Source organism: Myotis yumanensis, unplaced genomic scaffold (assembly GCF_028538775.1).
Source record: "Myotis yumanensis isolate MYYU_CA2020_CCGP unplaced genomic scaffold, mMyoYum1.0.hap1 SCAF_2, whole genome shotgun sequence".
Taxonomy (NCBI): domain Eukaryota; kingdom Metazoa; phylum Chordata; class Mammalia; order Chiroptera; family Vespertilionidae; genus Myotis; species Myotis yumanensis.
In genome coordinates, this window is record NW_027223753.1 from 11,720,125 (window position 1) to 11,747,081 (window position 26,957).

Consider the following 26,957-nt stretch of genomic DNA (forward strand, 5'->3'; position numbering starts at 1 on the left):
CTTTGGAACCAGGGAAAAGCTCTGCATCTGAGCTGTGTGATCTTGAACATAGCTAACCTCTCAGATTCAGTTTCCTGTAATTTGGGACAGTTAAACAAGAATGAGTCATGTGAAAACGCCTACCCCAACTGCAGGCTCACAGCTAGAGTTAAAAGTGTTCGTGTCCATTCTTTCCTCACTTTTGCCGCTATTCTCACCTCTCACTCTCCCTTCATCTACCCTTTCTCTCGACTTGACTTTTTCATTTGTTCTCTGGACTCACTGGCTCCTGACTTGGAAGACCACCCGCCGCTAGGGGGAAGCGCGGAGCAAACAAGGATGGGCGCCTCTCTAGCCCTCCCAGGGGGAGCTCTCTATGGCGCCGACCCTCCACCTGCGCGGAGGGGGCGGGGCCCTGCCACGTGACCTGGATGCCGGGTGTCGGCGCAGCCGCGGCGGCCGCGTCGTCCGCTTCGCGTCCCTTTCCGTGCACCTGAGCTGCCGCCCCGCGGTCCTGCGGCTGTTCCTCCCGCCGCTGCGGGCCGCGGGGCCGAGGCCATGTCCCGAAAGCAGGCGGCCAAGAGCCGGCCGGGCAGCGGCAGCCGGAAAGCCGAGGCCGAGCGCAAGCGGGACGAGCGGGCGGCGCGCCGGGCCCTGGCCAAGGAGCGGCGGAACCGGCCGGAGTCCGGCGGCGGCGGCGAGGAGGAGTTCGTGAGCTTCGCCAACCAGCTGCAGGCCCTGGGGCTGAAGCTGCGGGAGGTGCCGGGGGACGGGTGAGGCGGGCCCGGGAGCGCGGGAGGCGGCGCCGGGGGACGCCCCGGGCTTGGCGACCGTCGCCCGCTCTCGTCCACCCACTCCTTCGGGCGGCCCGGGCGCCGGCCGCGAGCCGGCCGCTCCCCGGGGCAGGGGGTCCCGCGGCGGGCGAGGCGGCGAGGCAGCTCCCCGGAGACCTGCGGTAATCCCAACCCCCCCGCTCGTGGCGGAGGCCGTGGGGAGGCTGGCAGGCGGTCCAGATCGAATACCGGGGCAGGTCTCCTGTCGGTCGGTGCCCGGGAAGGCCTCCGAAAGGTGACATTTAAGCTGGTTCCTGCAGGGATGGGAGCGAGCAGTCGCCCGGAGAGCGGGCTCACCGACTGTCGGACGCGTGGAGGCGTGGTCCCTGGTGCAGCACTGAGCCCTCACCTCCCCCGTTTGGGAAATTAGGTCTGTGAGCGCCCGTTGTCGCTGAAGCCAACTTCTCTAATTCTCCCACGGGCTTCAGTTTCTTCCCTGCAAGCGAAGCTTCCTTGGGGATCGAACTGGAGTCTAGGTCCAGCCTTTTTAGGGGACCCGGGCTAAATAAATGGGTAGGAAGGGAGAAGAAGGAAACACGGCTCAGGAAAGGGGGTGTGGAAGCAGGAGCATGAGTGGGAGAAGGAAAAGGGTAGGCAGGGAGAGGGCGGAGGACGGTTATAATGGATCCTGTTGATGAACTGGCTCCGATTTCCCTTCCCCGTGTTTCCTAGTGTTCTCAGTGCTTCAGGCTAATTGGGTTTCGTTTGATTACATTGTGTTCACCACCACCTAGTGCAGTGCCCAGGACATAGGCATTCAGTGCATTTTGGGTGAACGAATGAATGAATAATAGCAGTAGTGGTGGAGGCCAGCGAGACCCTCAGCGGGGCCTCTCAAAGGGGCATTTCCTTAGTGGAGTCACTACAGCTAAAGACTTGCTTTGCTGGGTCTTGCTTTTCACCTAGTATCTTGATTTTGGTCAGATATAAAGTTGTTTTTGTTTTTGTTATTGTTGTTTTTTAAACAATTCAGGGCCTTACATATTTTAATCAAACTCACAAGCAAAAAGGCACTGCTATATACAGCCAAGTACCAGTTGAATACTTTACAGGGGGATTGGGGTGGGGCTCCTCCTTGCAAATGATTGGATTGCTTGTGTTTGCTCTACTGGGCATGGTATTCTCAATGTTAGGGTGCCAAGGAAACGGCAATGCTCAACAGAAGGTTGCTTAGAAATCACACCACAGGGAGTTGTAAAATCTTGAAGGAGTTTCCTGATGCTATGGGAAACTTTGGGGGTGCTATCTCCCCCTCACCACCAACCACCAGAGAGGAAATACTTCAATTAGTTCAGCAAACATCGGTTAAGCAAGGAGCTGGGAACACATTGATGACTGAGATAGTGGAGTTCATAGCCTCATAAGAGAGAAACATAATAGCGGGTCTCGAACATTTTGGCCTTAGAACCTTTGCACTCTTAAAAATTACCGGGGACTCCAGAGAGCTTTTGTTTCTGTGGTTACAGCTAACAATACTTACTATATGTGAAAGTAAAAGAAGATTTTAAGCCAAGAATACGCAAACATTCCATTGGCCGTCAGAGTGATAACCTCATTGATCAGATAGCCTCTGGAAAACTCCACTGTACACCTGGGAGAGACTGAGAGTGAAAAAGATAAATAGCATCTTGGTTTTGAACTCACGGAATCCCTGAAAGGGTCTCGGAGGTACTTTTCCCCACACCCTTAAACTGGGCCACACTATGAGAATGGATTATGTAAATAATTAAGATAAAGTTTGATGTATTCTTAATAGTGATTGATTATCGTGGCACTCTTGAGAAGGAAGTGGCTAACACTCCCTGAAGTGGTCAGGGAGGCTTCATTCAGAAATTCTCATTGAATCCTGTGCTCTGCTAGATGCCTCTCAGAGGAGGTCACGTACAGACCGGTCATGAAGGATCAATAGGAACATGCCAAGAGAACTTTCCAGGCTGAGGAGTAATAACTGTAAAGGCACCAGCGATCGACAAGTTGTTTAGGATGGCAGGAGTGTTGGATACAAGGGTAGAAGTCAGGGCCCATGAGGTGCAGAGGCCAGAGGTCAACTTGACTGGAATGTTTGTTTTCACCTCCATGGTCTTTATTCTTTGGACAGTGTTAGGTAAAACGATAATTCCTCTTCTGTGGGCTCCACGAGGCTAACAGATTCTTCCCGTGGGTACATGAGGTGGACTCCCCTCATTAGAATTGTGCGTTTGGGGAATGTGATAGGTTTTATCCCTGCAGTGGATGGTGTTCCCTTTGTATGTGACGGGCTGGCAGATGTCAGCATATTCTTTTGCCAACATTTATTGAGTACTCTTTGGTGAAATATAATAAAGTTTTGGTAACATAAGAAATGGTTGACAGTCTTCACTCTTCCGTCTTTCCATTTCGGTCTGATTACAAAATTGAGTAGCCTGAGAGAGCATCTTGCTCTGGAGGCATGTTCATTGTTGATGGTGTGGTATTGAGGCACTCTGGAACCTCCAGGTCCTTGGGGATAAATTAGCTGGTATCCTCCGCGTCTAATGTTTCCGTTAGTTTAGTCAGTTTAGCAGAGATTAATTAGGGAGCTATTTATGGGGTTTTGTAATGCATCATGGGCCACCTTCAGATTTGTTATGTTGTTGGAAGGTGGACCCACATAAATTGGATTCAATTTCAAAACAAGAGACATTTTAACTTTGATGTTGTCCTGAAAAACATCATTGGCTATGGGGTGAAAAGAACCTCTAATTGGATTAGGCAGTACAAACAACATTAGCATCTCTCTGAGCTATATCCAGTTACATCTTACTAAATGTAGCCTAAATTACATAACTAGTAGTGTTCTAAAATGAAAACATTGAAGAATCACTAATTTAAGCCATTTATCTCTGTCCCAAAACAGGTTGTTTTATTTTTTATTTTGTTTTTAGAACTGTAGGATCTTGGTGCTGGAAGGGCATTTGCACGCCATCTTGCCTGTCTATTAGTTACCTGCATCGCCGGTGCAGCAGCCTCAGCTTTTGTTTCGGGCACAGCGGTTGTCAGCCCTGGTGGCACAATAGAATCACCTGGGGAACTTTGGAAAAAATAAGTGTCTGGGCTCTCCCCTAGATCAGCAACACCAGAATCTCGGGCAGTGCAGCCTGGTTACTGACGATTTTTGAAAAGGTCCACAGGTGATTCTTTCATGCAGTCATAATTAAAAGCCACGTATTGATTAGAGTCTAGCCTTCTTTGGCCTAAACATTAGTCATTGTGTATGTTCTTCTTCTTATGCATTTTAAAACCACATCATTTTATCTGAACATGTCTCTTAAAATGCAGTAACTAGAATGGTACCCAATATTCTAGCTGATCTCAAAGACTGGAACCTGTCCCCCTCCTTTTTCTGCACATGGGCTAGTATTACTGCAGCCTAGGAGCCCATTAATTTTTTTTATGTCTGTCTGACAATAGTGGCCCATGCTAAATTATCAAGCCCTTAAAAACCCTTACTACTTTGTGTACTTGGTTGTTTTGTGATCTCAAATACAAGACCTTTATATATATACACACACGTATATATCCCTGTAGCACAGTCGTTCTTAAGTGGGGATGATTTTGGTCCCCGGGCGAACGTTTGGCAATGTCTGGAGACATTTTTGTTTGTCACAACTGGCAGGGAGGAAGGTGATGGTGGTGGTGCTACTGGTTGGTAGAGGCCAAGGATACTCCTAGTAAACATTCTGCAGTTAACAGGACAGCCCCCACAACAAAGAATTATCCCCAAATGTCAATAGTGTAGGGTTTAGAAGCCCTGCTGTGGTGTGTGGGTGAGGGTGTGGACTCAGGAAACGGTGGGATCTTCCGAGAGGTCCTTTGAGCAAGGACACTTTGTTCTCAGCGTGCTCTCTCTGCGGGCTCCCTAAGGCAGTGATGGCGAACCTATGACATGCGTGTCAGAGGTGACACGCGAACTCATTTTTTTTGGTTGATTTTTCTTTGTTAAATGGCATTTAAATATATAAAATAAATATCAAAAATATAAGTCTTTGTTTTGCTATGGTTGCAAATATCAAAAAATTTCTATATGTGGCACAGCACCAGAGTTCAGTTAGGGTTTTTCAAAATGCTGACACGCCGAGCTCAAAAGGTTCGCCCTCACTGCCCTAAGGGAACTCAGTTGCCTGTAGTGATTGTTCACATTTCCTGTGTCCTCACCTTGTAGCTGTCAGGAAAGGAAGTGATTTGTCTATCTTGATTTTTCATTTTGACTGTTTGAGTGAAAGGAAAGTTTCACTGTTTTCAGGAAAGTTTGGTAAATATAGAAAAGTATATTAAAATAATATATAATTTAACATTTATTTCTAATTCTATTACCTAGGGGTAACTACAGCTGACATTTTGGTGGCTGGGTTTGAATTCTGATTCACTACATACCAGTTATGTGACCTTGAGCGGGTTACCCTAGGGCAGCGGTTCTCAACCTGTGGGTCTCGACCCCTTTGGGGGTCGAACGACCCTTTCACAGGGGTCGCCTAAGACCATTGGAAAACACATATATAATTACATATTGTTTTTGTGATTAATCACTGTGCTTTAATTATGTTCAATTTGTAACAATGAAAATACATCCTGCATATCAGATATTTACATTACGATTCATAACAGTAGCAAAATTACAGTTATGAAGTAGCAACGAAAATAATTTTATGGTTGGGGGTCACCACAACATGAGGAACTGTATTAAAGGGTCGCGGCATTAGGAAGGTTGAGAACCACTGCCCTAGGGGGATAGTACCTAGCTCAGCGTTGTGAAGACTAAGCACTTTTAATACCTGTAAAGTGTTTTCAGCAGTGCCTGGCACTTTGTAAGAGATGTTTAATTTTCTTAGCATACATTTGTGTGTAGTGTGCAGATGAACACATTTGAGCTCATGCAATGTAGTTTTATACCTACTTTTTTGGCTTATATGGAGAAAATGTGCCCATGTTACTAAAAGTACTTAGAAAGCATGTTACTTTTGTAAAACATTATGCATTTTGATATATTAAATATAAAAGAACTAAATACACAATTTTGACCTAAGTGACACCTTTTAAGCTAGATTAAAGAATAGACCTAAAGGTTTAAGAAAAGTTTGAGAGAAAAGCTTAAAATTGAGAACGCTTTATTCATTAGCCTACTTCCCCCTCCCCCATGGTTGAACAAAGACTGCCATTGTTAGATTTCAGTAACAAGACACCTCATCTAGTATACAACTGCTGTATTCCAGTCCTTTCTAGAATCTTGCCTCAGATTGATGCAAAGCTTCTTGGTTTCCAGTTTATAGAATCTGTCATCTTTAAATATTTCCTCCCCCCCTTGCAAAAAAAAAAAATAGTATGAATCCTTATACTTTTGAAGAGATGCCTGCCTTTGTATAACTTTCTATTGAAAGTTCATTTTTCTGAATTGAAAACAAAAACTCCTTTCTCGTATGCATTTGCGTCTGAAAGTCCTTCTGGAAGTGGTAAGCTTATATTTTGGAATTAGAGTGTCATGGGTTTTCATTTGGAAGAGGAAACAGTTTGGTGTGAAACTGGGCAACTGTTTGGCTTTAGAATTTTTTATTTCCTTAGTTTTAAGGATACCAGATTGTGTTTGTCTCTGAGTATCTGGGCTCTGTGTTTGTGATATAGTTTGGAATTTTAGGAGCCTTTGAGGGGTTTGAAAGTAATGCTAAGTCTTAAAGTTTATTGCCAGCATTTTAATTTTAGAGACAAACCGAAGTGAAAATTGTGTTTAAAGTTTCCATTTAGCAGGACTAACAGGAGCATTGCAGCTCCCTGGGTAGAAGTGAGCCCAGGAAGAGGGAAGTGTCATGGTATAGTATGCCTATGCATTCATTGGCCAAGTACCTTTCATGGTTTCTCCACTGTGTTCTTCAGACTTAGACAGGATGCTGAGTCCAGTTGTTTGTGTTGGGAGTTTGACAAATTACTACCTTTTGGGGACTCTCTGTTAGGTGAATGACTAGTCAGCTGGGCAGCTGTAGTGAAACTTGTTTCAGGAAAGAGGCAGTAGATACGCTTTATCATTTTGGAAGAGCATTTGGGAATCAGAGCCCTTGAGAAATGGCCTGTAGTGTCTGGACCCTGTCTTCAGGTGGTTAGTGTGTCACCAGCCTCACTTGTTGAAGCAGCTGAGGCCCGGGATGTTTAATGACTTTCCTGAGTCGGCCAGCTGGTAACTAGGGAATAGAGTTCTTGTTTGTGCCTCTTATGGAGGTAATGTAGTTGGACATGTGCCCTAGTGCTTTCCCTCAGTATCTGGGAAGAATCGTGGAGTGTCAGATTAAGGCTTTCTCTTGTCTCTGTGTGGAGGATTTCTATGGATGGCCTGGCATGAAGCATTGTTGTTTTCGATGAACCGAATTAATTTTTAAAAGGTTGTGACCAACATTTTTGTTTTGATAGTAATTGCCTGTTCAGAGCTCTTGGTGATCAGTTGGAGGGACACTCACGAAATCATCTCCAGCACCGACAAGAGACCGTAGACTACATGATCAAGCAGCGGGAAGATTTTGAACCCTTTGTAGAAGATGACATTCCCTTTGAGAAGCATGGTAGGTTCCCCGTGGGACACTGGATCCTCCAGGAATAATACATTGGGTAACTAAATCCATCAACATCCCCCACCCTCCCAGCCAGGGATTTGGTTACATAAACTATGGCATGTATTTAACAAATATTATTTGTCTGCTCTGTAATAGGCAACATGCTAGGCAGTTGGGATTCAATAGGTTTAGATGAGTATGCCCTTAATAACAATGGTGATTAATGTTTATTGACTTGAAAAGCTGTTCATGACTTCTTATTCAATTGGGGTGGCAGGGGAAGCAGGCTGTAAAATAGATTGGTCCTATTTTTAAAAGGTATACACACAGAGAAGCATACTAGAAAAATTCTAGGAAGATACTAACATTTTATGATTGTTTATTCTTGGCTCCACTTATTTTTTACTCCCTTTAAACTTCTGTAAAGGGGAGATAATAATAGCACCTATTATAGGCTTTTTTGATGAAGATTGAATGATATAATTAAAATAAGTTCTTAACTGTTTGTCATCTGGGGATGATGGGTCTGTGCATATTTTAAAGTATCTTCTATAGATATTTCGGATTGATCCTGTATTACTTTTTAACCAGAAAAATTAATAAAGTCATTTTAATTTCTCATCCAAACCCCAAACACAACCTGTTTTCTTTGAGGCAAATTATTTAGTGATTTTAATTAGTTCCTTATAGGCACAAATCTAGTGAGAAAGTACATATGAACTTTTAAACTTTAATTTGACAATTATTTACTGAGGATGTTCTGTGCTAGGTGCTGATATATTTATGTTTTACAATAACATTTTTATCACAGAGTTCAGTCTTATCTGTCTCTTATCAGGAAAGAGAGAGAATATTCCCCGTGTGTTAGAGTGCTAACTCTGGGAACCATGTCAAGAAAGAACGGGGAGAGAGTCTGAGAAGGGAGATGAGCTAGGAGCTCTCCGCGTTGGCCGGATGAAAGAGTAAAAGGGTCTCCACCAAGGCAGCTGCTGGGGATGATGAGCAGGGTCCAGACCAAGATACAGCCGGTAGTATAATTGACAGGACTCATTGCGGGTGGAGAGGGGGGAGGCAAAAGTGATTCTGAAGATTCTGTCTGGGGAATGCTAGGTAGAGGGCCATAGGAGGAAGTCATTGGCGGGGGTGGGGGGTGGAGCTATCAGTGATTCATAGCTCAGAAGGGAAGAACTCATTCACTAGGCACAGCAACAAAACTCCCACTGAGTGGTTGATAGTATTCACTGAGTTAATGGTCCCTCTCTCTGATCACTTTTTGTCTAGCACATAGGTACAGTTTACCAGATGGTCAGCAGTTTACAAATTAAATGCGGGTATACGGGGCATGTTTTGTAGTTTAGCTCAATAAAATGAATTGTGTCATTGGTCCAATTAAAATATTTTTGATGAAGTGAGTTTTTAGTTTGTGACTTGAAATTCCACTCTGAACATCTTGAATGAAGTGGTTGATTTGGAGGTGTGACCGGGTAAGGGACTTGTGTCCAGTGTGGTAGTCACTTTAGATGTACAATGGGCAGTTGTTTTCTTGAAATGTCACTGTGTGTTCCTGATTGCTGGTTGGTACTTCATAAAGAATTTGAGCTTCAAAGCGAGGAGCGGCTCTGACTGCCCTGGCAGAAGTGGAAAGAAACCTAGATGTCTGCACGTTATGTTTGTGTGCCAGGGGAAGACTGGGCTTATTACATTATCCCTCGTATCGTAGTTACGCGTTTTAACATCTGTCTACCTTGTTTCACTGAGATTCTTGAGGGCAGGGACTGTGTCTCTTCCCCAACCTGGTAATGGTAGGCACTCCTAAGATGTTTGTTGAATGAATAAATGAATGGCTCGCTAAACTTTTCAGGACATGGTTACCCTGCATCTGGCTGTATCTTTTCGGATTATTCTTTTCCTTTAGACTGGCTTTGGAGAAGCAGCAACATGTTTTCTCCAATTGTACAAATATCCAGGTCACAATCCTCAATATTCTTAATGCTCCTCGCCCTCCCTCCTCGTACCCAGTCATTCATTAAGTCTTGTTACATCTACCTTGGTATCTTTTCTCTCACTGCTACCATCTTGTAAAATCAGGCCTCTAGGTCATTAGCCTAGATTTCTTCAATACTTTTTTAACTTGTCTCATTGCTACTTGACCCATTCAGTTTGGGGGTTTTTTTGCAGCTGGAGTAGTGACCTAAAAATAAATCTTTCCGCTATCTACAACCCATTGGCTGCTCCCCATTGACCTCAGTCAGGATAAAGGCCAAACTCTTGAGCCCGTTGCTATCTGTGATTTTCTTATTTCTCTATTCTCACCTCCCACCCTGCCGCCTTAGCATTCTAAATTTCTGCAAAACTGTATAGTCCACAGACTCATGAATCTACCCCACTCATCTCTCCTCTGCTTGGAACATGATTTCTCTTCTATCTCCTGTCATTTGGGAATTAGCTTAGTTGTCTAAGTCAAGAAGCTTATCTGATACACCTTACCACCCCCTCCCCACTACCAAACTGGCTTACGCTCCCAGACCTGGAGTTAGCCAAGCTGAAAGATTTTAGGGCACAGTCTTTCCCAAGACTTCCCTCATTTCTGACACCAATTAAGTTTGGGGTTTCCTGAACCGCTCTCAGGCTCAATGATTTGCTACAAGGACTCACGGAACTCACTGCAGGCTCTTATACTCGCAGGTATAGTTTATTATATGACAAGGTTATAGGTCAAAATTAGCCAAAGGGCAGAGTGGGAAGGTTCCAAACACAAAGCTTTTCTTGTCCTCAGGATGCATCCTCCTCCTGGCATCCATGTGTAATAGAGTATTGTCAGCCACGAAGCTCACCAGAACTTTGGTGTCCAGAGTTTTTATTGGTGTTTCATGGTGTGGGTTTGATTGATTGCCTAGCTCCCCAGTTTCCAGATCTGGCTGACATCGCATGGTCAGAGTCACCTCATTAACTTAAACTGTCAGGTGTGGCTGAGGAGCCCACTGTGAATAACAAAGACATTCCTATCAATTGGGAAATTTGAAGGGTTTAGAGCAGTGGTTCTCAACCTTCCTAATGCCGCGACCCTTTAATACAGTTCCTCATGTTGTGGTGACCCCCAATTTCATTGTTACAAATTGAACATAATTAAAGCATAGTGATTAATCACAAAAACAATATGTAATTATATATGTGTTTTCCGATGGTCTTAGGCGACCCCTGTGAAAGGGTCATTTGACCCCCAAAGGGGTCGCGACCCACAGGTTGAGAATCGCTGGTTTAGAGGTTATCTCTCAGGAGCCAGGGATAAAGGTCAGACCTTTCTTTGGGCAAGGCCAGATTCTTTACCACACATCCTTTCCTATAGCAGTTACATGCTTCAGTAGCGCCTGTTTTCTTGCTTGCCCTCATTGGTTATAAACTTCTCAAGGGCAAATTGACAGGCTGTGTAATGGAGTCGCCAAAAGCCAGGATCTTGGAGTCAGGATGCCTGGTATTGTGACCTTACTCTGTGCCTCATCTCTAAGATGGTGTGCATGATAATGCTGCCAGAGGATTGTTTGGAGGATTACTAGTAAAAGTGATAATCCATCAGGAGTAGCACAGTGCTTGACACATAATATGAATTCATTAATGCAAACTGTTATAATCACTGCTTATTGTTACATTTCCCAGGTCTTTTATAGAGTGAGGCTTATAGGAAACATTCAGCAAATAGTTGTTGAAAGAGTAAGTAAACGAATCCTTTCTTTAGAATGGTTGGTGCCCTTGTGAGTAGCACTGTGCATATGCTCAAACATCTGAGTTCCTAGACTCTGACAATGTGAATAGACTTTTTAGATGTCTACCCTTGTTTCTCATTATTTGGAACTAAGTACTAAAGCATATTTGCGTTTGGATTTTTCCATTATGAAGACTTCATGTTTTTCTCTCTCCTATTTCCATGCAGTGGCCAGTTTGGCAAAGCCTGGTACATTTGCTGGCAATGATGCAATTGTAGCCTTTGCAAGAAATCATCAATTGAATGTGGTGATTCATCAACTTAATGCCCCTTTGTGGCAGGTAGGTCACCTATTCAAGAGTTTATCTGGCCCTGGCCAGTTTTGCTAAAGTGGTTAGTGGGTCAGCCCACACACTGAAAGGTCGTGGGTTCAATTCCCAGTGAAGGGCTTGTACCTGGGTTGCAGGTTCAATCCCTGGCCCCGGTTGGGGCGCATGTGGGAGGCAACCAATCTATGTGTCTCTCTCACATCATTGTTTTTTTCTCTCTCTCTTCGTCCTCCTCCCTCCCTCTCTTCTTCTTTCTCTAAAACTCAATGGAAAAAATATCCTTGGGTGAGGATTAACAAAAACAAAACAAGAGTTTATCTGAAGCTCTTCATTATAACTTAGCTTTTGGGATGTCCTAAGACGATGAGGCATGACCTGTGCTATTGAACAGGGTAACTTGGATTGTGAGCCTAACCAAAGACCAGAAGCGTTTGGTGGCTTGGGATTACCCTGTGCCAAGTTCACATGGAGTCTGGAGTATAATTCAGAAACCTTTAAATGCCAGAAACATTATTCAACAGTCAGTTAACTGGGTAGTTTGGGGCAGAGAGCCTAATGTGGAAATACTGTCTATAATTTTGTAAAATATCTAAGCGAGATTTTAAAAGACTAGTACATACAAATTTAGTTTTAAAGTATGCCTAATCCCTCAGGTATGTTTGTGTTTTTTAGGTGGAGGGACCCAGAGACCAAATGTACTATATTAACCATTGCTAAAAAGGATGTTCTGAACAACAAAATTTTTTTCATAGCCTAGGACAGTGGCTGGCAAACTGCGGCTCACGAGCCACATGCAGCTCTTTGGCCCCTTGAGTGTGGCCACGAAGTTTCAATTGCACTGTACATGTGCGCCCACACGTGGTATTTTGTGGAAGAGCCACACTCAAGGGGCCGCAGTTTGCCGACCACTGGCCTAGGATGTCAAGCTCCATTTCTCTCTGGTCTGCTCAGCTGTATCTTTGGTCCCAGTGGTTTTCTACAGCAGATGAGATCGTCCAGTAAATGTTCAGTTTGTGCTGTGGGATGGCAGAACACATTGTGGAGCCACTGAGTGAACTAGCTGTCCATTCAACTTTCTTTACCTTTGGTATCCTAAATTAGCCTGGCCTCCCAACCCTCAGACCAAACATTTTGTTTGGAAGGTCAGAGGTTGAGGAGAAAGTATATACAGGCCACCCCCTTGCTCTTCCTCCTTTTGTTCAGAGTGCTTTCTGTACTTTGTAGCTCTCCTCCTGCAGACTGGGTGTGTGATTTCTATCAATCCTCCCTCTCCATTGCTCCTCTGGGTCAAACTTCTTTTTTTAATTAGGTAAAACATACTAAATGTAGAAAAATTTGAAAATTCAGAAAAACTAACAAAGGCAAATAAAAATCAGCCAGAGTAACATTCCCTAGAGATTATTACTGTTAACATTTTAGTGTGTATCCCTGTCATTCACATGTACTCTTAGCTATAAAAATATTCATATGGAAGGATATGTATCACAGTGTTTTATATACCTTTTAAACATATCTACACACATACAGACATGTCCATATGTACACATACACTTATGTATCTCTATATATTATTATAAAGGCAACTGGCCTTTTTTCTCACTTTTTCATAGACCACCAGCATATATTTTCCTTTGTAAGTTGTTTATTCATAGTCTTTGCTCATTAAAAATAAAGTGGAGTTTATAGAGATATAATTTACATAGAGCAAAATTAACCCTTCTTAGGCATACTTTTTTTTTTTTTTTACAAAATAGTCATGTAACCATCACCACTGACAACACATAGAATAGTTCCATTACCCCCAAAAGTTTCCTCATGCCCTTTTGAGTCACTAGTCCCCTCCCCATATCCCCAACCCCAGTAACCACTAATCTGATTGGTCTCTTACAGTTTTGCTTTTCCAGAATGTTATCTAAATGGCTGTATATAGCCTTTGTGTCTGGCATAATGTCCTTTTAATAAAATTAAAGCAAAATAAATGACATATTCCATGGGTTGGTGAGGAATTTTACTGGGAGGGAAATGATGTGTGTGTGTGTGTGTGTCCTTTGGGGCAGTGTTGTCGGATGTACGGACACCAGGGAGAGATATGTTTTTAGTGAGGTGTTCTCTGAGGATGGTCTGTGAGCCAAGAGTTACCTTCTTCATTGTCCCAGTGTTTTGTCATTAAATTATTACTGTTCAGCAGAAGTAAGTCATCAAAATAATTTGAATATACAGCATAGTGACCCACTCTTGCAGGAAAGTACTCCGTGCCAACTCGGTAACCATAGCCTGCTTTTTCTCCATCGATAACTTTATATTAGTTTCTTAATTATCTAAGTTGTGGAAGATAATTCTGCAGAGTTAGAATGTTTAAAAATACATTTCTGTAGAGTTTTCTTTCATGGATTGCTAAACATTGAACGTATATGTTTTTAAAATAAATGTATTTGTTGTATAACGGAACTATCCACTGGCTCTCTCCCCCGCCGCCCATATCCCTTCACCCCAATGAAGCATCTTATGAAATTCAAGAATTGAAATTGTTTTGATTGCTACTGTCATGGGTAAGAACTCTTGCATTGAAATGGGTAGGCTCATACAACAATGGAGATATGAACCCTACATTTCTTTCCTGGTTACACATGGAATCTATGCTTCTGTGAACAGTATAGATAGGTGTGATGTAGAAAGTGAAAGTCCTCTGTAATCTCCCTACTCATGAAAATTGCAGCCAACTATTTGGTGACCATTCTTCCTATTTTTTTTCCTATTCATAATGCATATGTAGTAGTATTACTTAAATATGTAAGTACTTTAGGATTATGTCATTCAGATATTCTAATATCGAGTTTCCTTTCCCAGTACTCTCCCTGGGAGATAAATGATGCTGTCTCTGTTTCTTACGTGTGAAAAGCAGACCGTCTGTACTTTGAGACCTAAATGGTTTACCTGGAGAAAACTTCACGGTTCTAGCTTCTGGTCACTTGTGGTTCCTGGTTGTTCCATGGTTCTTGCTGTGCTGTTAGACCACAACTAGTGTTAAAATGAGCAGTAGTGCCTGACTTTCAGGAAAAAAACAAGAAGGAAGTGCTAACATTTTAGAGTTTTAACAAGGAGGTGGTTACTGGGGCTTTCTAAACAACAGATTCAGAATCACTTTAGAGTTTCTGTCAGGGGGAGTGTTTGGTGGGTACACCCAGGCTGAACCTTATGACATGACTCTGGGGAGTACTGTTCTTGCTGGGGAGTGGCCCAGGGGTGCTGTTCACATAGAATATCTTGTGAGTAGTGCCTCCAGGGCTGTACACTTGACTTTAAATAATACTGTTTTGAACTTGATGTAAGTGGGAGATTTGAGTTGTTTGTGTTTCTCAGCATGTGGGTAATGGAAAATGCTATTTTTGTTGGAACGACAGGGGCACGTTTATTGTGAAGTAATGAAGCATAAGTGGAAGGCCCCTCATTGTTATGGCCTCCTTTCTAGATCCTGGGAAGGGCTGTGGCATTTCTCTATTTGTAATCTTGTATGTTTTTTCTCAAAGAGAGCCTCCAAATTGTGTGCACTTTAAGCCCAGCAGATTTGCTGTGCCCGTAGGCCTTCCCTCTTGCAAGGGGCCTGTGCGTCTGGAGAGGCACTGATGCCCTGAAACTTTAGCCAGTTTAACTTCACTGTGAATCTTCCCTGGTTGTTGAATGTGTGTTTCCATGTGGATTTATTTCCATATAGTTCCATACTAAGCACATTGAAGCATGCATGCATGGTCGGGAGAAAGATAAGTCAGAAGTTGCTCTGGGCATACCCAGTCTTATTCCCAAGTCATTTCACATCAAGCCTGTAGACTGGGCTTCCTAGGTAGCATTTCTCTCCATGAGTTGACACCGACCAAATCCTCACTGGCATCTTCTTTCTTTTGCTTCCAGATTCGAGGTACAGATAAAAGCAGCGTGCGGGAGTTACACATTGCATATCGATACGGTGAACACTATGACAGCGTTCGGAGGATCAATGACAACTCGGAAGCTCCTGCTCATCTCCAGACCGATGTGAGTGAGGCCTCCGTGTTCTGTATTCTCAGCTCAGAAGGAACCAGGTTGAGGGCTGGGTGCCTGGAGCTAAAAACCAGTGATGTTTTTATGGAAAATTGCCTTTAAGAATCTGTGTGGGGTTGATTTGTTTTTACTTTTTTAGCTCAGGTTAGAGTGACAGATAAAATTACCTGCCATTCTTTTGCTTTCCCTAGTAGCTGATAGTTCTGATTCCATGGATAGAGTTTATATAAACATTTTAAATTACTTTTGGTTTTAAAATTAATCCATGCTTCTGGACCTGGAGATGATTATGCTAAGCGAAATAAGCCAGTTGGAGAAAGACAAGTATCACATGATCTCACTTATATGTGGAATCTAATGAACAAAATAAACTGACAAGCAAAATAGGTCCACAGGCATGGATACATGGAACAGAACGACAGATCTCAGGGGTGAGGGGGGTGTGGGGGGGCGGACCGGAAGAGATTAACACTACTCTGCTATGAATATCTATGTATAAAGTTGTTTGAGTGCTTGTTTTTAATCTTTTGGGTTTATACTAGGAGTGGACTCGCTGGTCATAAGATAGATAATTCTGTTAACTCTGTGAGGAACTGCCACCCATTTTCCACAGTGGCTGCACTAGTTTACATTCCCACTAGCACTGTTCTTTTTTTTTTTAATTTTAATTAAATCTTTATTGTTCAGATTATTACATTAGTACTCTTTTTTCCCACCATAACTCCTCTCCACCCAGTTCCCACCCCACCCTCCGCCCTCACTCCCCACCCACTGTCCTCATCCATAGGTGCACGATTATTGTCCAGTCTCTTCCCTCACCCCCACACCATTTCCCCCCCCCCCCCCCCCAAGAATAGTCAGTCCACTCCCTTTCTATGTCCCTGATTCTATTACAATCACCAGTTCATACTGTTCATCAGATTATTTGTTCACTTGATTTTTAGATTCACTTATTGATAGATGTGTATTTGTTGTTCATAATTTGTATCTTTTTCTTCTTCTTCCTCTTCTTAAAGGATACCTTTCAGCATTTCATATAACACTGGTTTGGTGGTAATGAACTCCTTTAGCTTTTTCTTATCTGTGAAGCTCTTTATCTGGCCTTCACTTCTGAATGATAGCTTTGCTGGATAAAGTAGTCTTGGTTGTAGGTTCTTGGTATTCATCACTTTGAATATTTCTTGCCACTCCTTTCTGGCCTGCAAAGTTTCTGTTGAGAAATCAGCTGACAGTCGTATGGGTACTCCCTTGTAGGTAACTGAGTTTCTTTCTCTTGCTGCTTTTAGGATTCTCTCTTTATCTTTTGCTCTTGGCATTTTAATTATGATGTGTCTTGGTGTGGTCCTCTTTGGATTCCTTTTGTTTGGGGTTCTCTGCGCTTCCTGGACTTGGAAGTCTATTTCTTTCACCAGGTAGGGGAAGTTTTCTGTCATTATTTCTTCAAATAGGTTTTCAATATCTTGCTCTCTCTCTCATCTTCTGGCACCCCTATAATTCTGATGTTTGTACGCTTGAAGCTGTCCCAGAGGCTCCTTACACTATCTTCGTATTTTTGGATTCTTTTTTCATTTTGCTTTTCCGGTTGGGTGTTTTTTGCTTCTTCGTATTTCAAATCTTTGACTTGATTCTTGCGACCCTCTGGTCTGCTGTTGGGAGTCTGTATAATATTCTTTATTTCAGTCAGTGTATGCTTAATTTCTAGTTGGTTCTTTATCACAACATCGAGGGTCTCATTAGATTTCTTGAGGATCTCACTACATTTATCGGCGGTCTCACCAGTCTTCTTGAAGATCTCACTACATTTATTGGCAGTCTCACCAGTCTTTTCGAGGGCCTTATTAAATTTATCGGCGGCTTCTAGACAGTTCTTCAAAGACCTTAAAAGTGTGGTTTTGAACTCTATATCCAACAGTTTGCTTTCCTCCAATTCTGTCGTTTGTGTCCTGTTTCTATGTCTCGGCATTTTTTATGCTTTGCTGTGTCAATAGAGTGCCTTTCTGTGCTCAGTGTCCCAATTACCTGAGGTAGACACTCTTGGTACACCCCCTTGTGGGCTTTGTGCACAGTCTTGTTGTAGTTAAGCCTTGATTGTTGTAGTTATCACTGGGAGGAATTGACCTCCAGGCCAATTGGCTGTGAGAATCAGCTGTGTCTGCAGTGGGAGAACTTCTGTGCTGGAGACACCCCTCTGGGGCTAGACTTGCTTTGATGGGGCTTTGGTGCTCACTGAGTCTGCCCCCTGAGTGTTTCTTTTATGGTTCCACGGAGCTGCAAACTGGATGGTCCCACTCTGACCTCTGGGCTTCCTGTCTCCTGGATCTCTAGGGAGGTGCTAATCTAGCCTTTGCCTGAGGCTATCCAGCAAAAGCCTCCCTTCAGGGCTTGGGCTGGGCGGGTCCCACGGGATCAACAAGGCGGGGTTAGCAATTATGGCTGCTCTCAGTCTTGCCCTCAGAGGCTCTGGTTCTCAGTGTCCCGGTAATCGCTGCAAGCCCCTCGTAGAGGAAGCTGCCCTAGGGTTCTGACCGATGCCAGACAGTCCTGCTTCTCCTGTATGAGTCTGGGACTCCCTCACGATTGAAAACGACAACCGCGCCCTCAGCCGCCAGCCCGCTCCGCATGCACTCTGCACCTTAGTATTTCACTTCAGCACTGTGCCTCCTCTGAGTCACGGTGTGCTTTTCTCTTTCCTCCTAGTTGTAGAACTTTCACTCAGCCAGCCTTCCTGTGGTTCTGGATGATGTCCGTTCCGTCTTTCAGTTGTATTTTTGAAGTGGTTGTTCGAGGCAGCAAACTCCGGTGTTTACCTATGCCGCCATCTTGGAAAGCCTCACAGAAACCTAGCACTGTTCTGAGGGTTCCACTTTTTGCACATCTCCACCAATACTTACTTTTTTTCTTTCTTTTTAAAATTATGGCCATCCTGCAGGTGTGAAGCGGTACCTGTGGTTTGGATTTGCATTTCCTTAATGGCAAATGATGTTGAGCATCTTTCCACATGCTTCTTGACCATTTGGATCTTTGGAGAAATGCCAAGTCAAGTCCTTTGCCCATATTCTAATTGGGTTATTTGTACTTTTGTTGTTGTTGAGTTGTAAGAGTTCTTTATATATTCTGGACATTAGATTCTTATAAAATATATGATTTGTCAGAATTCTTTTTATTTGTAGTAGTTTTTCTTTTAGATATAGAATTATCATCTGCCAATAGTGATAACTTTTATTCTTCCTTTTTAATTTGATACTTCCTTTTTTTTTTTTTTTTTTTGGCTAATTGTATTGACTAATGCCTCCTGTACATTGTTAAATAATAATGGTAGTGGTGTGTTCCTTACTTGAGTGGGCCTGAGGCATCATTCTGTGGACTTACCGTGGTTATTTAGCCACACCCACACCATGAAACTGTTAGCTTGTTGTCAGTTATTCACCACTGTTTGGCAATTTGATGAGCACTTTTATGTAAGTCCTTTCTGTGCTTGACATTAGTTCTTTGGATAAATTTCAAAGACTCCTGATAGACATTGCCAAATTGTTAGAATATACTTTTATAATGAGTTCCTTTTTATTAGCACTCTACCTGGCACTTACACTTTCACATGCAGAAAATAGAAAGGTCCTTGCCCTTTTCCCGTCTCCTGCATTAATAGCAAGCAGAAGGAGCAGGGATTGAGCAGCTGCAGAGGGATGCTTTTGGCTCTTCTGGTTTAGGCATAGGCTGCAAAGGCTGCATGGATCCTAGGGGACTGCTCTTTGTGGTGTTAGAGTTTGGATTGACAGACTCCCGTGAGTGTGGTGGTGTACACGTGAGGTTAGATGAGCCTGCCACTGTGACTGTCCAGCTGGGACAGGAATTCAGAGCTTGCTGATGCTCACAAAGGGCCTAGGGAGCCAGCTGAGAGAGGTATGCCTGTTTCTTCGAGACGCGCTGTCCTGCTGCAGGTGCTGGGGCAGAGGATCACTTCTGTTGCTCGGCTCAGGCCTCTGGAAATCAGCTGAGAAAAATGTGTGCCATTTGAGTCAGCAGCCATGGCCAAAACGTAGGCATCTGGAAACCGAAGGAGCGCTAATGCCATTCTTACTGAACACTTCCTACCGCATCATGGGCCGTTCTCTCTAATACTTCTATTGTAGACTGGACAAACTGTCTCCCGGGGTTCTTGATCCAGCATCTAGAAGGGTTCAGCAATCTGGAGAAGGGCTTTGTGTAACTTAATAAAGAGTCCAGAGACGAAGCATAATTTTGAAAGGCATTTGGGGGTCAGAGGAGCTTAGCTAAAAGGAACTAAGTTCTCCGGGTCTCATGATCCCTTGCTTTTTATTAACGCAGTTTGTCCTAAGGCAAGGTAGAGATATACACATCAAAGGGTAGAGTTTCCATATACACAGTCCACTGTCAGATTATCAGGTTTTGGAGAAACTGCCTTCGGCTGTTCAGGTGTTTGGCCAACAGGGGGCAATAATATGTAGATTGAGATGCCCTTAGCTGTCTGGCACCAAGCAATCATCCTTTTCAGGTTTGGGGAAATGCCCTTCAGCCACTCCAGATTCAGCCCTGCTGTCTGGATTTGGCTTCCGGCACTATCTGGATGAAATTTAACCTAATCATAGCTTTTAAGATTGTTTCTGGAATTTCCCCCCTATATATGTGAATGTTTTTGATATTAGAGTGTTTTCCTGTGTTGAAGGTTCTGAACATAGTTTGCAAGAGTTGCATGGTGATAACTCTGAATATTCCTTTTATAGTTTCAGATGCTTCATCAAGATGAATCAAATAAAAGAGAAAAGTTCAAGACAAAGGCAGTCGACTTTGAAGATGACCTGCGAGATGAGGTGGAAGATGCAGTTCAGAAAGTTTGCAATGCGACTGGCTGTTCAGTTAGTATTTCTGTCACGCAGTGGTCCTGATTTATAAGCAAGCGTTGCTGTGTCTAGTTCCCCTGCTAGTTTTGTAGCACCATTAGCATGCCAACACCTGATGGGCCAAAACAGGTCCATATGCTATTTGTAGTTTGATGAGGTGGTGTGATACGACTTAATGAGAGCTGTTCATTCATTTCTCTCCTGTTTGCTAGACTTTACCCAATACTGCTCAAAATCCTAAGGAAGTTATGTGGATTTATTTTTTTCTGATTCATGTTTGTACAAGTAAAAGCATTTTAAAAGGGAATTAATTTATATTAATTGGTTTTTCACATGACCAACATTATTGAAAATTGACATTTTCTAAATGGAAAAGGTCTTGAAACCTTGTCTTAATCCTCATTATTACATTATTTTGTTTACCAAGTTATTGAAGTAGAGAGAGAGAAAGAGAGGAAAGTGTTCCTAGAGTCTTGAAGTGTTTCTTTGTTTCTTGGATAGGATTTTAATTTGATAGTCCAGAACCTGGAAGCTGAAAATTATAATATTGAATCTGCAATAATTGCCATGCTTCAGATGAACCAGGGGAAAAGAAATAGTAAGTCCATGATTGATATTTATAAGCTTTCAAAAATGATTGTATTGGTGGTTTTTGATCATTATTGGTGATTTCTCAAATATTGATGTTGAATCAAGTCACAGGTAGTAATTATTTTGTCCTTTCCCTCACTCATTCAGCACTTTACTAGGTTCTCGTCCTGCATCTGGGAGAGTGTAGTCCGGGGTGGGGATGGGGATGAGGGTGGTGGAGACAGATAAGAAAACTGGCACAGTAATACATAATGGAGTTGCAGGTACAAGGTGCTAGGGGAATGCGTGAAAAGGCCACCTAACCCGGTTTTAGAGGGATGGTAGGATGGAAAGTGTCAGGGAAGACTTTATCCTTTTAGAAATAAGATTCCTTCATAAAATCAAAATGATAATTAAAATTGAACGGAGAGAAAAATACCTTATTTTTCTAATGGAAATATTTATATTGCTAACATCTGTCATCTGGTGCTAATTCAGAATTATTTTTACTTGAACTGAGTTTAATTTTGTGACACAGAGGAAAGTAAAAAGATGTGATGTCTTAACTGTTTTCTCAAATCATTTATTTAAAATGATTTCCAGCCTGGCCAGTGTGGCTCAGTGGTTTAGCATCGACCTATGAACAGGAGCTCAAGCACATGCTCAGATTGTGGGCTCGATCCCAGTGTGGGGTGTGCAGGAGGCAGCCTACCAATGATTCTTTCTCATCGTTGATGTTTCTATCTCTTTCTCCCTCTCCCTTCCTTTCAAATCAATAAAAACATATTTAATAAAATGATTTCAAGACTTATTATGTGCCAGATACTGTTCCTGACATAGTTTTCTATGTGATGGGGCATTTTATTATCCACTTTATATATATGCTGTGCCTTTTTAGAAAGCAATAGATAACTCGGTCTTTGTGATTTTAAAACAGCACTGTTCAGTGTCTGTGCTGTCTAATATGTTGTGTATTTGACATGTGGCTGAGACTGAAGAATTAAATTTTAAATTTAACTTAAATGGTCACATGTAGTTAGTGGCTCCTCTACTGTATGGCGCATCTTTAGAGCCTGTTTTATTTTTGGCTGCAAATAAAAAATTTCCCCCTAAATACTTATATTAAGAAGTGGTTTGTCTAATGAAACAAAACAGTCTGCTGGTGGGAAGCTGATGGCAAGGTTGGCCAGCAGGTTACTTACCTTCCAAATTTTACCAATATTTTCCCCTGTGTTCCCTGCTGTATTGACTTGATATTAGGAAACTTGCTCTCCAAATGACAGTGAACGAGGGACCCAGGTACTCTTGGAGTCATTTAAGAAGAATCAAGTTGTGTAACTCTTGGGTTCTCAGTTTTAATAAAATGTCTTTCTTTGGAAGATGCAGAGGAGAACCTCGAGTCCAGTGGCCGAGTGCTGACGCAGAGTGGTCCCTTATGGGAGGAGGGTGGCAGTGGCTCCAGAATCTTTGGAAATCAGGGCTTAAATGAAGGCAGGACTGAAAAAACTAAGGCGCAGGCCAGCCCTAGTGAAGAAAACAAAGCAAATAAAAACCACCTCCCAAAGGTATGGAAGAGGGTTGCAAGGGCAAAGGGTGGGCTGCTGTAATTTGGTGGCAGTGGTGGGAACGTGGAGCTCACTTTAATGTGTCATTTTCTTTCAATTTATAAAGTAGTAATTGTAGGAAATATGGGGAGTGCATAAAGGTGTAGCAGGAAACGGAATGAAGATCTCGTTTGTCCTGTTTGGTTACGCAGTGATGATGAAGGAAGTGCATGCTGGAACTGTACTTTGTGGACACATCCAGCCCTTCCCACCTAACGCCACTGTGTGGATGGCTGCTTTCCACGGGAATTCACGCTGTCACATCCCATTTTTATAAATACCGTCATCTGCAGTGAACACTTGCATAGTTTATTTGTATGAATCTGTATTTTGCATTGCTTTCTTGGCTAGAGTCCCAGAAGAGGGCTTGACAGGTTAGGGGGCATGGATATTTGAAAAATTTAAAGGCTTCTTGGTAAATTGTCAAGAAGTTGTACATCTTCCTCCCCCCATGCCCACAGGTAATATATGACACCATTTTAAGGACTTTCACAAGAAGTTCTGAGCTCAGAATGCAGCATGAGGTAAAAGCTACAGGCAGAGGCAAAAATGTGGAGTGAGTTAGGGTCACCTGAGCATTAAACTGCAGAGGAAGGTGACCTGTGGCCTGTTTGTGGGTTGTCTCTTGTTGGACCAGGGTTCATGTTTTTTAGGTCATTTTGAATTGGTTTATGAGGAGAATGGGATTGATTGTGTTTGCTAGCTCAGCAAGGGGCTATACATTTAAATGGAAATTTGAGCAGTAATGGAAACCACATCATGTTTGGTCTGGTAGGTGGGTTTTCTCTGTTCTGTCTTGTTGAAAGGTGGCTGTGTTCTTTGCCTCTGTCAGCCCCTCACCTTCTTCCGCAGACGCCTCACCCAGCACCTTCTCTTTCAGGTCACAAACAAGCAGCGCCGAGAGCAGCAGCGCTTAGAGAAGAAGAAGCGGCAGGAGGAGCGGCACCGTCTCAAAGCCCTAGAGAGCAGGAGCAGCCACAGGGACAGCAGGAGCGAAGCGGAGGCCAGCGAACAGGTCACCTTGGTGAAGACCTTCGCTGCTCTCAACATCTGACGCCACTGCCTGCGGGAGTCGTAAGAAGCGAGTGGAAGTGGCGTGCTGTGCCCCGGCTTCCCAGGAGGCGGGCCTTCGGACCACCCACAGAACCACCCAGGAGCGCACCTCGGAGTTAGTGTCCTCAGGCCGCCTCTTTTTCCGTTTTGTTAGTGATGTGTTTTATTTTATGAAAGTTCAGTGAAGCCACTCCTGTTCTGTGATTAAAAGGTTGAGTTTTAGGGTGGAGAGTAGATCAGGGAAAGCCTTTTAGGTATGGGTTGATTTGTTCTGAAAACGAAAGCGTTCTGTGACCCTGGGATCTTCCCTGGGATCTTCCCTTAACCTTTGGGGTGAGTTTTACTGAAATTGTTCATGAAGTGGTTTAGATTAATTGTTAGAAATGCAGAATGACAAGTTTCCTTTGATTCTCCTTCATTTTCAAACAGATATGTTAATATAGAGGATAGTTTGTAAATGATCTGCAACTCAGGAACGTGTTTAGGTTTATTTTTCTTTTAATCCAACTTAATCAGAAAATACTTCAGGAAGTGTTCTCCCAAAGTGATGTGAGGGAGGGTGTGGCCTGCAGTCCGGGGGGAGTAAACTGCCTTTCTCCTTCCCGACCTGATGTCATTTCAGATGGGACGCAGGTGCTGCTAGTTCCTTTACACTCAAGCCATACGATACATGCGCCTGACTGTTAATTAAGCCTGGGCTTTGCTGCAAAATCGATAGTGTTGTTGAGCTTTTGGTACTTGTTTTTGAAAGATGGGAAGATAATACAGTTCTGGGATTCTGACAGTATGGAGAGTTGTAAAGGGAGAAATTGAGGGCCCCTTGAGTGTTTGCCTGGGAGGAGTCTAAAGAGTTATTTGACTTGTAGGAGAGAATGCTGGAAGAATATCTAAGGTTTTTCACCTTCACATTGTAAATAACTGTTTCCTTCCCCACTTTTCTAGACTTAGCTGCCTTCAGAAAAATAAAAGGTAACTTGGCCTGTTGCTAAGTTTTTTAGTTTTGTGAAAATGGAATCCCATAAAATGCTGCATTGATTTCTCTTTATACAAACCCTTTGGGATTCTGACGTTGGCAGAACTCTCCAGTGCCCATCCAGACTGTCAGGGAGTTGGGTGGGACCAGCAGGGCAGAGGGTGTGCTTTGGCTGAGGACTCTGGGTGACTCCGCGGTTCTGAGCGAGACAGATCTGAGCAGTGGAGAGCCGTCATTCCTAAAACCGACTTCGGTGGATGTGAGCTTTAAAACTGACGTCAGAAGTGGCCAGTCTTGGACAGTCTTTGCCTTTGGGGGACCTAATATTTCAACAAATAAGGTATGCTGAATCAAAAGGTGAATTGTTACCTCCCCACCTCAGATCTCAAAGGCCCGAGGCAAGCAGACTATGAGAGAGTACTGACCTGTGTAGGCATATCGCCTGGGCTGGCCCTGGATTCATCCAATTGTCTGTCAGGGTGGTTTGCTTTCTTCAGATTAATGATGTTTTAAATTTTTGCTTTTTTTCTTTGTGGTTGGAGCATCAGTTGTCTCTAGGAATTGCTCCCAGAACATTATGGTTTGGGCATCTTCCTGGAACAATACATCGTAGTACTTAGCAGGCTGAGAGGCTGCACAGTCTTTTCCCTTGTACCTTGTGGAGTCCTGAGTGTGAGCGCTAGAGCTCAGTGCGCGTGAGGGACGGTTCCCTGCGGCCTCACTGTCCCCACAGGTGAGGTCAGGGCTTTCACCTCTGGGCGGAGTCCTCACTCTAGCTGAGCTGCTCTGAATGGACATTCTTTGTCTGTTGTGTACTACGAGAGTGGGGGAGACCACATTGTCTCAGAACAGGCAAGATTGTGTGCCACAAATTCAGCAGAATTAGGACTCAAAAATAGCGTAAGGGAGACCCATTGTCCGAAGTGGTGGAATTGCTTTATTTACTTGGTTAATGAAGGTAGCCTTGGGCACTACTGGTCTTTAAAAGTTTTAGAAGCTGCTAAAAAATTATCTATCCTATATAATAAAACCCTAATACGCAAATTGACCAAATGGCAGAATGACCGGTCACTATGATGTGCACTGACCACCAGGGGCCAGACACTCCACACAGGAGCTGCCCCCTACCCCCTAGAGGGAGGCGACCAGCGGCAGTCATGGCGATTGGGGGGGTGGGGTGACCAGCTGCTGCGACGGGGCAGTGGGGGTGGGGGCACCTGACCTGATGTTAGGATGGGGGAATATCTATAGGAGGGTATGCCCTTGAATTAGCAGGACCATAAAACTTAACCCTAATACTACCATTAGCTGGAGAAATTAGAATATTGAGGCTACAAATCTGCAGTTTATTCAGCTTGGTGGCACTGGCCTTTCTACTTTTATATTCCAGTTCAACCACAGCATTTGTAAGATCGAGGTGGTGGGGAGCAAATGCCCTTCCCGCTGGACGCAGGGACTTGAGTGCCAGCCTCATGTGCATCCCCAGGTCGCTGGCAGATGCCGCCGTGACCAGGGGCCGTAACCAGGGGATGGGCTGGCTGAGGAGTGGGCTTTTCCTCCCCATGCAGCCACCAGGGCTGCGAGCCACAGAGACTGGAAGTGCACCCCTATGGCCTTCCGCTTGTGACTCCTCCCGAGGCCCTGTCTGCCCTGCCCTGCGCTCACCGGCAGCTAATTGGTCCCCCCAACCTCCCACGGCCCCTCCCCCTGTCTGGCCCCACCCTCAATTGGGCCCCCCCACTCCAGACCCTGACATCTCCTGAGGGGTCCCGGATTGTGAGTGACTATGTCATCTAATCTAATAAAAGAGAAACATGGTAATTAGCGTACAACCGCAACCCTTTCCATTGGCTAATTAGCAAGATATGCAAATTAATCACCAGCCAAGATGGCAGTTAACCGCTAACAAAGATGGCGGTTAATTTGCATATGTAGGCACAATGCAGGGAGGCGAAAGGGAAAGCACGGAAGAAGCCCCCTGCCACGGACAGTGATCGGAAACCCAGGGGGGAACTAAGAGCCAGGGGGCAGGGCAAAGGCGGCCCTGGGGGCCGCCTTTGCCCTGCCCCCCAGCCATGATGGAGAATCGGGCGCCTTTGCAGCACTGGCCAGTGATAGCGGGAAGTAGGGGTGGAGCCAGCGATGGGAGCTGGGCAGGGGCGGAGGCTGCGATCGCGGGGCAGCTGCAGCTGGAGGGGTCTCCTGCCCAAGCCTAATGCCTCGGCCAGAGGCGTTAGGCCCGGGCAGGGGTGGAGCCCGCGATCGGGGGACAGCTGCAGCTGCGGCTCGCCGCTGCCCGGGCCTAAAGCCTAGGCCAGAGGCGTTAGGCCTGGGCAGGGGCAGTGCCAGCGATCACGGGGCAGCTGCAGCTGGGGGGGTCCCCTGCCCGGGCCTAACGCCTCGGCCAGAGGCGTAAGGCCCGGGCAGGGGCGGAGCCCGCGATCCCGGGCCGGCTGCAGCTGGGCATGGGC

At 44.2% G+C, this 26,957-nt stretch overlaps 1 protein-coding gene across 3 annotated transcripts; it reads left to right on the forward strand.

Moving 5' to 3' along the window:
* Positions 1–448: 448 nt before the first annotated feature.
* Positions 449–25,662, forward strand: OTUD3 (OTU deubiquitinase 3). 3 transcript variants are annotated; one of them, XM_070404234.1, is made up of 8 exons: positions 449–752; positions 7,224–7,372; positions 11,292–11,404; positions 15,299–15,421; positions 20,170–20,301; positions 20,788–20,884; positions 22,237–22,421; positions 23,341–23,609. In XM_070404234.1, exons 1-8 carry the CDS (start codon positions 538–540, stop codon positions 23,512–23,514), a joined length of 1,188 nt encoding a protein of 395 aa, XP_070260335.1. In that variant the 5' UTR covers positions 449–537; the 3' UTR covers positions 23,515–23,609. The 3 variants fall into 3 exon arrangements, with proteins under 3 accessions (XP_070260335.1, XP_070260337.1, XP_070260338.1); XM_070404236.1 differs by having other exon boundaries at positions 20,170–20,256; XM_070404237.1 differs by lacking the exon at positions 22,237–22,421 and having other exon boundaries at positions 23,341–25,662.
* Positions 25,663–26,957: the final 1,295 nt, after the last annotated feature.

Coding starts and splice junctions, on each gene's coding strand:
- OTUD3 (XM_070404234.1), top strand. CDS start 538: ATGTCCCGAAAGCAGGCGGCCAAGAGCCGGCCGGGCAGCGGCAGCCGG. Junction 15,422..20,169: donor CTGCTCATCTCCAGACCGAT/GTGAGTGAGGCC, acceptor TTCCTTTTATAG/TTTCAGATGCTTCATCAAGA. Junction 20,302..20,787: donor GCAATGCGACTGGCTGTTCA/GTTAGTATTTCT, acceptor TTTCTTGGATAG/GATTTTAATTTGATAGTCCA.